The sequence below is a fragment of the Sinohyriopsis cumingii genome, chromosome 15 (genome assembly GCF_028554795.1).
Source record: "Sinohyriopsis cumingii isolate HCF-2022 chromosome 15, ASM2855479v2, whole genome shotgun sequence".
Lineage (NCBI taxonomy): Eukaryota > Metazoa > Mollusca > Bivalvia > Unionida > Unionidae > Sinohyriopsis > Sinohyriopsis cumingii.
The window spans coordinates 48,456,070-48,469,626 of NC_142975.1; the positions used below are offsets into that span (position 1 = coordinate 48,456,070).

Consider the following 13,557-nt stretch of genomic DNA (forward strand, 5'->3'; position numbering starts at 1 on the left):
TCACCTCTGTCTGTGTAGGTTTGAGTCTCGGATTCAGCCAATGTGGGTACGTGAGAAAACTTGCCAGTAGCTTCTCGATGGTCAGTGGTTCTTTCCGGGGATTTCCCGGGTTCTTCCTCCACCATTAATACTGGCCGCCATGTATAGCCTATTGTTGTGCTGAAAAATGTGTTAAACCCTACAACAGCAATAAAGAAAATGGCATGAGAAATTATGTGAAATGGACTTTTATGGGTTGACATGGGATGAAAATTCGTAGAGCAAATGGGTCTTTTTAAACTTCAAAACATGTCTGGTCATCAAAAAGACGATACAAAACTGCAGTATAAATGTGTAAAGAAGAATATGAGACTGATGCAATACAGCAATCAGATAGAGGACAGAATCTGTGGACTTCACAAACATTCTGCAGAAGTTATAGTCATATAGACTAGTGAAAGTCAGTGTTGAATATAAATAATTTTTCTGTATGCATTGTGTTTGCATTCTGGCTCAAATCCACATCGATTTTGCCCATTTGTACCTAGTATTTTGACTTGCAGTCAGGTTAGTAGTAAAAAGAAATGACATTTTCACACAGTGTACTGCATTAATGGCATTAAATGTATCAGCTATGATGAAGTAGCCTCAACAAAGATGGGGTACTAATGTTAGTAATAGTAATATACAAATTATGCTTTTTGTGCTCCAGTTATGCCTTTTTGCCACTTGTATTACCAAAAATTACGCTTATACATATCCGGGTTGGCACGTATGCATATGCAATAAATCAAAAGCTAAAATTTCTGTTCTGTAAATTAAAATGTGTTACGTGTAAATGTGTATAAATTTCAATTGTTACACGTGTTCTGATACATGGTTATACATCTGATTCAGATGTTAATGAAGAGTCTCAAAATATAAACAGTTTTTAATTTGTTTTAAAAAGTGACATGATTGTCTAAAGATATGATTCTGTATTACAAAATCACCTGTCTTGAAAATGACTTTTTTTTTTCCTTCTTATGAAAGGTTTATCAGTCTAAAGCGAGCACAACTTTTATGCATTGCTTGGTATTTCAGATTAAAACTGGAGCCCCCTGCAGATCTGAACGACTGGCAAAGTACAACCAGCTTCTGAGAATTGAAGAGGAATTGGGAGCTAATGCCAGATATGCTGGAGAAAAATTCCGCTATCCCTACAGCAAGTGAAAAAATATACATGATTTATTGTAACAGTTGGCTAGATTTTCCATGTGGGAACCTCGAGTGTTTCAAGTTTTTGGATCTCTATCTACTTTTTTTCAACTTTGATCTGTCAGTGTTAGTTTCAGGACTAAGAATGTTGTTGCTATGGAGGTATGCTGGCACAGTTATGATGTGTTTTAATATAAAGATGCTGTAAAAGTGCTAGAAGACTTTGTTTCTTGTAAAACAATTTTGTTGTCCTTTACATTTTACTCTTATATGACCCTATTGTAATTCTAGCTAATTAACTTGTCTTATATGACCATATCATAATTCTAGCTAATTAACTTGTAAAATAAAGAACACTGTGAGCCAGAGCTAAACAAAATTAAGTATAGATTAGGAACTTTGGTAAAAGATATAAAAGTGATGTTTATTTATTAAAGTACATCATATTTGTCAAATATTGTGAATATTAAAACATCTCCAAAAGATAAATGACTTTGCATTACTGAAAAATACTCCATTTTTCTCAAAGTGATACATATGCAATGACTGTGCTTGTGGGATAGTTGGAAGTTATATGGTCATTTCTTAAAGCTTCTTTTTATTATAAGTGCTATTCTGGGAATAATATCATATAATTTTATGATAAAATTGTCAACATCAAAGTGACTTGGATCTGTTTATTTTGTTGAGTTTCAATGTTTTGTCCATATTGTGTGTACAGTGTACAGTTTCTTCAGTTCTCAGTCTTAGCACAGCTTCTTACAAGATGACTTCTTTTATGGCAAGATAACTTTTACTGATTCATTTTGTGAACTTGCTTTTTTAGCAAGATACTGCTATGACATGTATTTTTGAATATCAAATCAAATTATATTCCAGTTTTAACAAAACGAACCAAAACCTACATAAAATTCAAGCTACTTTCATTCAGCAGTGTTGCACATTTAACGAGTTTTTCTGTAAATTTTTGTCTTGTGTCATCCTAATCTTCACCATGTTCCACCCTGGATGCACTTTTTAATGAGAAACAATTGTGAAAATACACCTGCAGCTTTTCATTAGCGACTCCCCATCCTGTCTCTGTTGGTGCTAGCAATGGCCAGAGTTGCAGAAGGTGATAAAACTAAGATGGCGATGAATATCTAATTTAACACAATGCAAGCATTCAAGGTTTATTGTTGTCTGCTGAGTTGCAAAGTAAAGTGTTTGACGACTGTTACTGTGTTGTAAACTTGAGAGGTTAAAGTCACTCTGAGTGTAAGGAAGGTGTATTTAATTTTGAGGTTGAAATGATAATAAAAAAAGATTAAACTGATGCAAAAACACAAGCTGTTATTTAATTAGTTATTTCTTTGGAATAAAAAGTAATTGGGAGAATATAGGTTTTTATTATAATCAATGCTGTTAGATAGAAAATAAGTGCACATTAAAATTAAGGAAGCCGAAGATGTGGAACAGAAAATTCTATGGTGCAGCTCATTTCAGGTTAACCAGATATTCAAGCATGATAATGTTTTCATGAGTTAACTGAGGAGACCCTGAGTGACCTCAAGTGCCCACTGTTCCGGATCACTGCCATCTCACCTCTGTCTGCGTGGGTTCAAGTCTCAGGCTCGGCTAATGTGGGTACGTGAGAAAGCCTGCCAGTAGCTTCTCGTGGGTCAATGGTTCTTCCTGGGTTCTTCCTCCTCCAGTTATACTGGCTGCCTTGTATAGCCTATCTTGGGCTGAAAAATGGCGTTAAACCTTACAACAACAACAACAACAGCTTAATTCAGCATATGATAAGACTTTCATTATAGTAAGTGCCCAATGAAAATATGTTAATACAGTGCAGGCAGCAAAGTCATGGTGGTAGAACTGTCAAAGCAAATAAATTATCTCCCTTTCAGCCACTATTAGTGCATTATATGGAGGATGTTTGCTTCAAACAAATGAATAATATACATATTTCAAGTGTATGAAAAACCACCCACGATGAAATGTATCCACTATTCACTCTTCACAAGTAAATTTTCATTTTATTTTATGCACAAATGTATTGGCTAGCAAGATGTCCTGTGTGTGTAGACTGTATAACAGACTGAAGTAGCAGATTTCTTACTGAATCCCATGCGATGTCAGCAGTTTACTGTTTATGTTCTCCTGTGATTTGTGATTATTCACACAGAAAATACAAGCATAATTTTCCTTTACAATTAAAATAAAATAGCACATTGACAAGGAAAACATTATTTGCACCTTCTTGGATTTGAACTGAAGTCTGATTTACCAGGAGCTATCTATTTTACCACACAGCCATATAAGCATCCAAGAATAACTTATAATTTCATGGTTATCTTGACATATTAGTAAAATTATTTATTGCAATTCAGTGAATAATCACAATTATTTTACTTGGAAAGTCCAGTAATGCACAGCCTAGCATAAAATAAGTACTATTATTTTCATTTGTCCCAGAAAATTTAGTCCCCTGGATTTGGAGGGTGGGGAACGGTGATATTGGTCTCCAATTTTTTAAAATAATTTTTATCTTTAACATCTTTAGGAATACATGTGATAATGCCTTCCTTCTAAGTTGCTGAGAGGCTATTTATTTCATAACCATATCCAAAAGAACTTTAAAAAATTCAACAGAAAACCCATAAGAACCTGGCCTCTTACAATTTTCATGTTTTTTATAGCAGCTAAAGCTTCTAAAAAGGAATCTTACCCTCTAATTCTTGGCTCTCTTTTGTATTTGTTTTTGGAATATCGGAGTCATTGAGTGGAGATCAATATTTTCTACACCTCTTGAGGCGTATAGACTTTCATAATAGGATTGTGTCTCTTCAAGTATTTCTTTTTGTTTGGTAATGATAGTGTTGTCACTTTTTATGATATATTTCATTTATTTGTTCTCTAAGTTACAAAAATATTTTCTTACCCTCTTCAACCCATCAGACTCTAGACCTAGTCATACGACCCTTAAATTTTTCCTGATGCAATTCTTGTAATTCACATTGTATTTCACCTGTCAAATTTTAATAGTATTATTTCATTATCATCTGATAAATTATTAATCTCTTTACATAGATCCTTCTCTCTAGTCTCTCTTTGCCTTTTCTCAAGAGAATAATAAGATATTGGTTTTGCTTTAATCTCCATTAGAAGAACTTCAAAAATTAATTGGTCATTTATCTTAAATTGTGTTTCATCATTTGGAATATCACTAACGTCATTGTGGATATAAATATCTGATAAATATTGTAATTTAATGATTTTAATTACTTCTTTTATATTTTCAGTATATATCTTGTCATTAAGTAGCTAGTTATTGAACTTTCAAACTGATTTTCCTTTCTTGAAGTTCTCAGTTTTATACACCAATGTTAAGAGAGAATGGTCCACTTTATACCATTTTATCTGCTGCTTCAGTATCTATAAGTAAGTTCTCTGAAACAAGGAAAAAACCCAAGCCTTGCTACTTTGTTTCTACCCTGCCATGTGTTTTTTCTTTTCTTTTCTCCACAAATTTCTCTTCAGATATGAATGAGTCCAAATTCATTTGTGGTTTCTATCTTGATCTTGGGTTGTTCAGTCTGACATAGTTATATGTACCATGTTGTTGATTCATAATTAAATTAAAATCAATGATTATCAAGTTTTAACAATATTCATTTAAGTCAGTTTTGAACTGTTGATAAAAATTAGGATAGTCTTTATAAGTTGATTTGACTATAAGTTACCCCTTCCCCAATATAGGGCTGCAAAAAATGAATTTATCCATGACCCTCCTGTAACTCGAGGTGTTTTTTGCATGTCAGTGAGTTGGAGCTGCACATGGGAAAATATACAGAAGTCAAACTGGATAGATGGATAGAAACAGAGATAGAACAAATAAAGACAAAACCAATGTATAATAAATACATTTGTATTATTGAGTTGAATATATACAAATACACTGACAACTTACATTTTATCCATTTTTATGTAACGAAATCCATAATGCTTAACATTTTAATAGATTTATATAATAAATCTATGCATGAATTACATGGGTATAAATATGGTAATCCACAGTATTGCATAATATATTAATTCCAAAAGTATTATAATAAACAAAGTAAAGTCCACACTTATTCACACTAATATCTGGTTCAAACTCTACGAATTCATCATCAACAGAGTTGCCAAGTTCTGAATTCCTCCACTGTCATCTGATCTTCATAAACAACTCGGATTCCTCATCTGCTTATCTAGAATGAAATCACTGAAGAGTTCATCATCTGTCCCATCCATTTCCTTGGAAATACCACATTTCTTAACTGATTTGACCACCATCTCATTTGGAATTTCTCCCACACATTACACACCCAGTGAGATACTAACTCAATCCCTGGATAATTCAATTCATATTTCCTGCCTTTGAAAATGCCTTGGGCCCATCTACAGTCTACATGTGCAACTGTTTATACATATTTTCCTTGAACAACTTGTTTAGGCAGACATCCAATGGTTGTAGTACAGATGTGATGCTGCCAGGGATCACAGTTTGGTATCTTTGATGTTGCCACAACTACTTCTGTTTCACAGACTGCATCAAATGTGCCAGAAACATGCTTCTCTAGAACCCACTAGTTAAAACCACATTCCCTATATGCATAAGGGCTTTCCATTATTCAAATTTTTTTCAGATGTCTTGCACTATCAACTAGAATTGACTTTTTATTGCATCATGCACCTGTTTCTTCGACACACCAAATTCGCCTTCTGCAGCACACTTGTTGTTTTTCTCTTCAAAATCTATAACCTTTAACTTCAATGCTCCATCATATGCATTAAGTTTTCTTTTGCCCGTATTGGTGAAAGTACCCAAGTGTAGCAATTTGCACTCTATGATATCTAAGTGACAAAGTACATTGTAATTGACAGAATACTGACTATTCATAAGGCAAACAAATCTGGTTGGCCGACCCTTCGCTTCTCCTTGCCAACCCTAGCACTTCTTCCGCATTGTTCTTAAAAAAATCACATTGAATATATCTAATGTTTTTAAAAAAAACAAAGAAACAAAAAAACGGCCAACCTAAATTATAAAACCAGTGCAATAGGAAACATGCATACTTTTGGTGGCTCTAAATTTGGACCATTTTTATGTAGAGGCTGAGCATGGGGTCTGTAAGAGATCATACAGTCTTTGAAATCTCATCAAAGGATTGCTGCAACTGAACAGGTGTCAGTTGCATGGGATGATCAAAGGGACTCAACATAGCATTGAACAAGTATCAAATTCACGGCACACTTGTTATAGACTTTGCAGAGAAAAACAACAAGAGCACTGCAGAAAAAGCAGTGCTACTTTTACACGCTAAATGATTAAGGTCGGATTTTATATATTTTTTTAATTTTTGTTATTAGCATATGCTTTAAAGAGGCCAAAAAGATTTATAAAAGGTCTTTTTTTGTACAATAAATATAATGTGATTTTGTTAAAACATCCCATATTTTATGTTCCTAATGTTTCAACTTTGTTTTATTATGTTGTTATATTTTGGGGCAAGCTCAAATATACCAAGGGTAAGTTCAATTCTCCAGTCAGCTTGCCCTGGGTAACTTTATTAAAAAATTTTAAAGCCCATTTTTTTGTATTGCCTATGATATAAGAATGCCTTTACAGTAACAGCTGCCACTGTCACCCACACCTAAATATAAATATTCTAGTTGAGCCACCATAATGTAAGGACACTTTATCATTATAAAGGGTTAAGGAACCAGTCTTTTGTAAGCATGTTAATAGACTGTGGCAGCTGCACTTTGTCCTCATGAAGATTCTGCGCAACTCTTCTATTTACCTGTAAAGACAAAAATATCAAAGATGCAAACTGGAAAAACATAAAATTATGGTGTAAAAGATGAAATATTTTTACCTATTTTATATATTCCCAAAGTAATATGATGGAAGGAGCCAACACTTAAAGGAGAGTTGTCATGATTATTTCTGTGTCATTATGATGGATTAAAAAAAAAACATTTATAACCAGCACCATATTCAGGGCTGTTAAATGCAAACATACACGGTACTCAGGGGAAGGCAGTTTTTAAAAAAAATACATGCCAGGGTGCTTTGATTTCACGTAGTTCATATTAAAATTAAAGAAAATTGTAAATTGCATTTATGGGTGAAGTACTCCACTTTAAAAGTGCCTTCCCTGGGTCCCATATGTGTGTTAATGAAACAGCCCTCAGTTATGATTTACAATTGGTCTTGTATTGATTGGAATTCAATCTTACATTTACTGTAACCACTGGAATCAATAAATGCCCATTCTTCTGTCATATGCACCCCAGTGTCTGGTATGACCTCAAATTTCAATCAAGACACCCGATGTGGCAAACATAAAACAGTCTTCATGCCAAAATAAAGTATGTCAAAAATATCCCTTACAGTAACATGATAAAATATTAAAAAATCATTGTAGTCAAAATATAATTTTCCATTTGTTTCTATCCCCCTACCGATTTAAAAAATGAAAAGCACAAATGAGATAAAGATGCACAAAACTTAGTTCATTTATTGATTTATAATTTCAAACATGATTACTCCCAGGTGGGCCCTAACACCATTATCGTCTGCATATTTCATTCCAAATGGATGTTTTCTGTGTAAAAGATGACCCTGCTTGCCAGTCATTTCCAGTTCCTGCACAAGTCCATTTTCAGTGAAGGAGTGTATGCATGACTACACATGTATGTACACAGAAGGAAAAATACTATGTCTGCTTCCAATATTTACACTGTCGAATCAAGCAAAGGAAAAGAATGACAACAACAAATCTGCCTTTCACATGAATTTAACAAGTGGTGTAATTTCTATGCACAGGTGTGCAAAGGGATATAACCCTAAACCCTCAACATTGTGGTAATTTATGGAATTATTAGGCAGTTACCAAACAGGATGAACTATGTCACTCTGTTGTCTGAGGAAAATAGACTCACCATAGTGTATTCAATATGGTGCCGTGTTAGTATGGAAAGTCTGCTAAGCGAGAACGGCTTAGATAATGCCAGTGTTAGGGCCACTCTGGTCAATCAGGTAAGAAAATATAAGTCAGTGAATGAACTAGGTTCTGTGCACTTTTTATTACATTCAAGGTTTTTGTTATTGAAGACGGTGGGGGTACAAACGAACAGGGAGGAATATTCAGACAATAGTTTATGCTTCCACTTTCTTGGATTTTGCTCTTACACATGATAAATAAACTTATTGCTTGGTAATATATATATATATATATATATATATATATATATATATACAAAAAAGTTTAGTGCTACAATGATTTCACTATAGGTTCTACATAATGTTTCACAAAAATATGGTCTATGGTTCAAAAATAATTTTCAGGAATTCAAGATAACACAAATGTTGAGTGTCGAAATTATCTCTAATATTCTTGCAATAACGATTTTCAAATTAACTGCTATGGAAGCCATATTGGATGTCAGATTGGCACCATTTTATTTAGGACTAAGTAGACAGCATTATTGTGATTGTGACAAGATTTTCAAGATGGCTATTGTCAGCCATATTAGCTGTACAATTGGCACCATTTTCATTTAGGGCCAACTATGTATCGAAGTTTATTTGTGAAAACGATATTTGGATGACCACCAAGTTTGGAAAAGTAGAGATAACAATATTTTCAACATGGTCACAATGGTGGCCATTTTTCAAGCCAGTCTGCATCGTTTTCGTTTAGGAACAACTAGGCATCAAAAGAACTCCTCTGATGAAAACACCACTTCAAAATGGCCTTACATTTAACAGTAGTATTGATAACAATATTTTCAAGATGGTCACCATGGTAGCCATGTTGGATGCAAGATTGGAACCATTTTAAGTTTGTACCAATAAGACATTTTAAGAAGTCTTCCGGTAAAAACCTAAGCTCTTATGACTTCTGTTTTGGAGGAGTAATGATTATATGATTTTCAACATGGTGACTATATTGGATATCAGATTAGCACTAATTCCAACATGAACCAACAAGACATCATAAGTCTTTCAGTGCAAGCAAAATGTCGATATGACCAGCCAACATGGAGAAGAAGTGATACCAATTTTTTTTTTTTTAAGTCACTGTGACAGCCATATTGAAAGTAAGATGGGCGCCATTTTCATTTACCACAAACAAGTCATTATAAAAAGTCTGTAAAAACTCCATGTTAATATCTCAATTTCTTCAGAAGTCTTGATAACAATATTTTCATGATGGTGGCCTGCATGCCTGAACAGCACCATTTTTTGTTTGTTAAACAAACCAGACATCATAAGTCTTATAGTCAAAACCACACATTGAAAAAACCAGAAGTAATAAATGTTGGTGATAGGCTGCCAGTGTTAGAATGACAAACCACACATGGTTACAACACATTTATCAACAAAACATTCATCTGGATAAATGTTTCAGTATGCCCTGCTCACTCTACAAGTATATGTGTCTATGTGCCTGTGCAAAACTTACCCTAACAAGCATATCCAATATATGATGTGTTTTGCTGAACTCCTGAAACACATCCACTATGGCCTGGATAAACCAGCTTCCCTTATTATCAACCCTCCAGCTCACATGACCTAAAATACATAGTCAATATTGTTTGCAGTGTTACAATTCTGTGGTCTTACACTAACTTACAGAAAGAAGCAAAACCAACAAAGTTTGTAAAACTTTGCAAATAATTTAATTCTCTTAGTTATAAAGTGAAAATTTAGAGGAACTTAACAGTATTATGAATTAAATCCAAAGTAGTCGCAAAAAGGTCTAGGTAAGTCCAAAAGAATAAAGTGTTCTAAATGAATTCCAGGTCCTAAGTGTGCTGATGTACTAATAACCTTGAAAATTATGAAATGCCAATAATCTTGATGTATCACAATGGCATTGTCCAAAACTCCTCTGAATGCATTCACAATAATCCCAACATGTTCCTTTAGTCCTAATTCATAGGAGGAATTTGTAATTCCAATAAATAATTTAAATGTTTTTTCTCAAATTAAATCTAATCACTATCAATACATCTGCAGACTGCTACTAAACATGAACAATATTAGCATATTGGAATCGGGAATGAATCAATTGTCCACATTTTCATCTTTATCTGCACCCTATTGTTCTTTATCACATTATTTTCCTACACTAAAACCAAAAATTACTTCACAATTTATTTTTACCAATATTATTTTATAGTTAAACATAGTTTTATTCTTGACAATAAACTTAAAGCATAGCCATCACCCATATTTAGTACAATAGGAATCACAACAATTTCAGAGTGGAATGAGTGACTTTCTTAACGACAGTCTCTCTCCCTCCTTGACCCCTTCCCAACTGATGTCTTATGTATAAAAGTAATTTTTTTATCAATTTGTCCTCCCGATTTCCAAAACACACATGTTTGCCCTAGCTTGCATGAGACCATTGATACCTTAAAAAAAAAATTAATTATATTTTATCTCAAAGATGTCTTTTTTACCCAAGTTGTCTCCCCCTCCCTGTGAACGTGAAGTTTAAACTTAATATACAAAAATAATCATTTTACTTTTAAAAAAGCTATTAACAAACCTAATGAAATTGAAAATTAAAGCAACTGCATTCAAATTCCAACAATAATCTGCATTAAAAATCTCACAAGGATAAAAAAAATTATGGAAAAATACCAAATTTCAATTTAGGTTTACTTGATTATACCTAGAACGGGAAAACAATTGCCTCTTAAATGGTAAATATTTAATGCATTAAAAACATGAACATATTTTTACCCACAATCTTATTGGAAACTTCACCAATCTGCTTTGTTTACTTAAAAATTATTTAGCAAAATTAATAAAATATTTTATTCAGTAAATTTATTACTAAATATTACTATATTGTTTTGCAAAAGTAATTGCTAAGTATATTAACAAGTAAAATAATTTATACTAACTAATATTTACTGAGTAAAATAATTACCAAGTAATAAGTTATTTAGTAAAATAATTACTAATTTAAAATATTTTACTCTGACAGTAAAATAATTAATAAGTACTATGTTATTTAGTACAATAATTACTAAGTAATATTTTACTCAGTAAAATAATTACCAAGTAATAAGATTTCACTTAGTAAAATAATTACTTAACAATACTTTAAACTACCTACTATTACTTACAATTACTCATCCATTCGACAAACTTTTTTAAATTACCTTTTTACTTATTTTGAGTATAAGAAATACCCGTTGTGAGTAATTACTGATAGTTCTTTTGTACCTAATCTATGTTGCAATACTTCGTATGTGACTTATGTCCCAAGACAACCCACCTTACTTAATTGTTAGATGGGAAATTACCCCAAGCTTGTCAACAGGTTCGATACTGAGTTTAACACTTGCAAACACCTTTTTATAGGTCACTGCAATCTAGTCATGCACCAAAGAGTTAAATACCATTTTGAAAGTTTTCTTGGGATGCCTGGTATCATTTATCAACCTGGAATAATATGTTTATTGTTGTTAAGAATAGATTCATTTTCTCTTTCTTAAGTTGATAAAATGTAAGAGTTAAAAACAACATGAGTTAAACAAATTTTTAACTAGCCCCCCCCCCACCAAAAAAATCGTAGACCCCTTAATTCAAAAAATGATTTTCTCTTTGATCTTTGACAATGAAAAGACAAAATAGACTGTCATGCATCCCTTTTTTTTTAGAATATTTTGATTTTTGTGTGCTTTTCTGTGTATCAACTTAGGTCTTTTGAAAACTGGATTATGAAAAAATATCATAATGGCAACTTCACTGAAAAACAGAGCATGATTAAGTGTGTTTCTGTTTGTTCATGACAATAGGTTTAAAGTATTGATTAGAAATGTCAGATTTTGTAAAGGTACATACCAGGCAGAGTGGATGCAGCAATAACCATGTCCTGTAAGGTCGGGATTGGTTGGCTCTTGAGTGCATTACCTTTTGGTCGGGGCTTAATAACAGCTATATCTGGGTCAACTCTGTCTGCCTGAGTAGAACTACCCTGTGATCCGGTACCCTCCTTATCTAAAATACAATAACCTTCATTAAAGAGTTATAGTTTAAACTAGGCTTAAGTCAATGGGGTGCCACAGCAAAATATCTGCTTCATTTATTCAAATTGCTCTCATTTTCAGATTGAAATTCCTCCTGAACTCTGACATGATTTTGGTCTTCCATAAAAAAGCTGAACAAATTTTATGGGGGGTTGGGGGTCCTCTCCCAATGGGGTCTTGAGGGGCAATGCCCCTAATCTGGGGGTCCCAAAAAAAACACATTTTACAATCATAAAGAACTGCTCCTGGTGTAACTTATGATCATAATATAAAACAAAATAATCATCTGATAAACTAATAAACTCACCAAAAATATTCAACTTGAATAATTTCACAATTTTCATTGTCACTGCACTGGTGGCCTAGTGGTTAGAGTGTCCGCCTCGGATGCAGAAGGTCGTGGGTTTGATCTCCGGCCAAGTCATACCAAAGACTTACAAAAATGGTACTAACAGCTGCCTCGCTTGGCGCTCAGCATTGAGGTTAGTGTTAGGACTGGTCGGCCCGATGTCAGGATAATGTGACTGGGTGGGACATCATGCTACTTGTCTGCGGCATGATGCCCCAGTGCTAGACATCACTATAAACTGCCACATTTTGCAGACATCATAGCGATATGACTGAAAAATTGTTAAAGCTATGTTAAAAATCCAAATCACATCAATATTCATTGTCACATGAATTTGTTCTCCAATAGACCACTCCAGTGGCCTAGTGGTTAGAGTGTCTGCCTAGGATGCGGGAGGTTGTGGGTTCAATCCCCAACCAAGTCATACCAAAGACTTACAAAAATGGTACTAACAGCTGCTTCACTTGGCACTCAGCATTAAGAGGTTAGTGTTAGAACTGGCCGGCCTGGTGTCAGGATAATGTGACTGGATGGGACATCATGCTACATGTCGGCGGCATGATACCCCAGTGCTAGACCACAAAAAACTGCCACACTGCAGACATCATAGAGATATGACTGAAAAAGTGTGAAAGCTATGTTATAACATCCAAATCACACACATGTTCGCCAATACTACTGATGCTGAAGTTATTTCATGTGCATGTTAGTGTTCACAAATAATTTGTTGATTTTTGCAGCAAACATATTATACTTCTCTCTTTTTATAACGAATCTGTAAAATACACACCCAAGTACATCAACTATATACAAATAATCCCATACATTCACTTGTCTTTTTCTCCACTGGACACAACCTGTTGATATGCCAGTAGAGCTCTTTTTGTGGCTTTGGCAAAGATTTCTTTAGCCTTCCTTTTTGACACCACTGACTTTTTTGG

At 33.8% G+C, this 13,557-nt stretch overlaps 2 protein-coding genes across 3 annotated transcripts in view; one reads left to right on the forward strand and one right to left on the reverse strand.

The window, feature by feature from the left end:
* The window catches only part of LOC149781762 (enolase-like), a 32,985-nt gene extending 31,131 nt beyond the window's left edge, over nt 1-1,854 (forward strand). The window contains exon 14 of the mRNA XM_089935895.1: nt 1,063-1,854. Coding sequence (XP_089792021.1) covers nt 1,063-1,191 — 129 coding nt within the window. The 3' untranslated portion in view covers nt 1,192-1,854. The remainder of the gene's footprint in view (nt 1-1,062) is intronic.
* Nucleotides 1,855-5,073: 3,219 nt separating this feature from the next.
* LOC149781763 (caspase-2-like) overlaps nt 5,074-13,557 on the reverse strand; it is a 41,716-nt gene continuing 33,232 nt past the window's right edge. For both annotated transcript variants that reach the window (XM_089935897.1, XM_089935896.1), the window contains exons 7-9: nt 12,083-12,238; nt 9,681-9,790; nt 5,074-7,010 (exon numbers count right to left, since the gene is read on the reverse strand). In XM_089935897.1, coding sequence (XP_089792023.1) covers nt 6,912-7,010; nt 9,681-9,790; nt 12,083-12,238 — 365 coding nt within the window. In that variant the 3' untranslated portion in view covers nt 5,074-6,911. The remainder of the gene's footprint in view (nt 7,011-9,680; nt 9,791-12,082; nt 12,239-13,557) is intronic.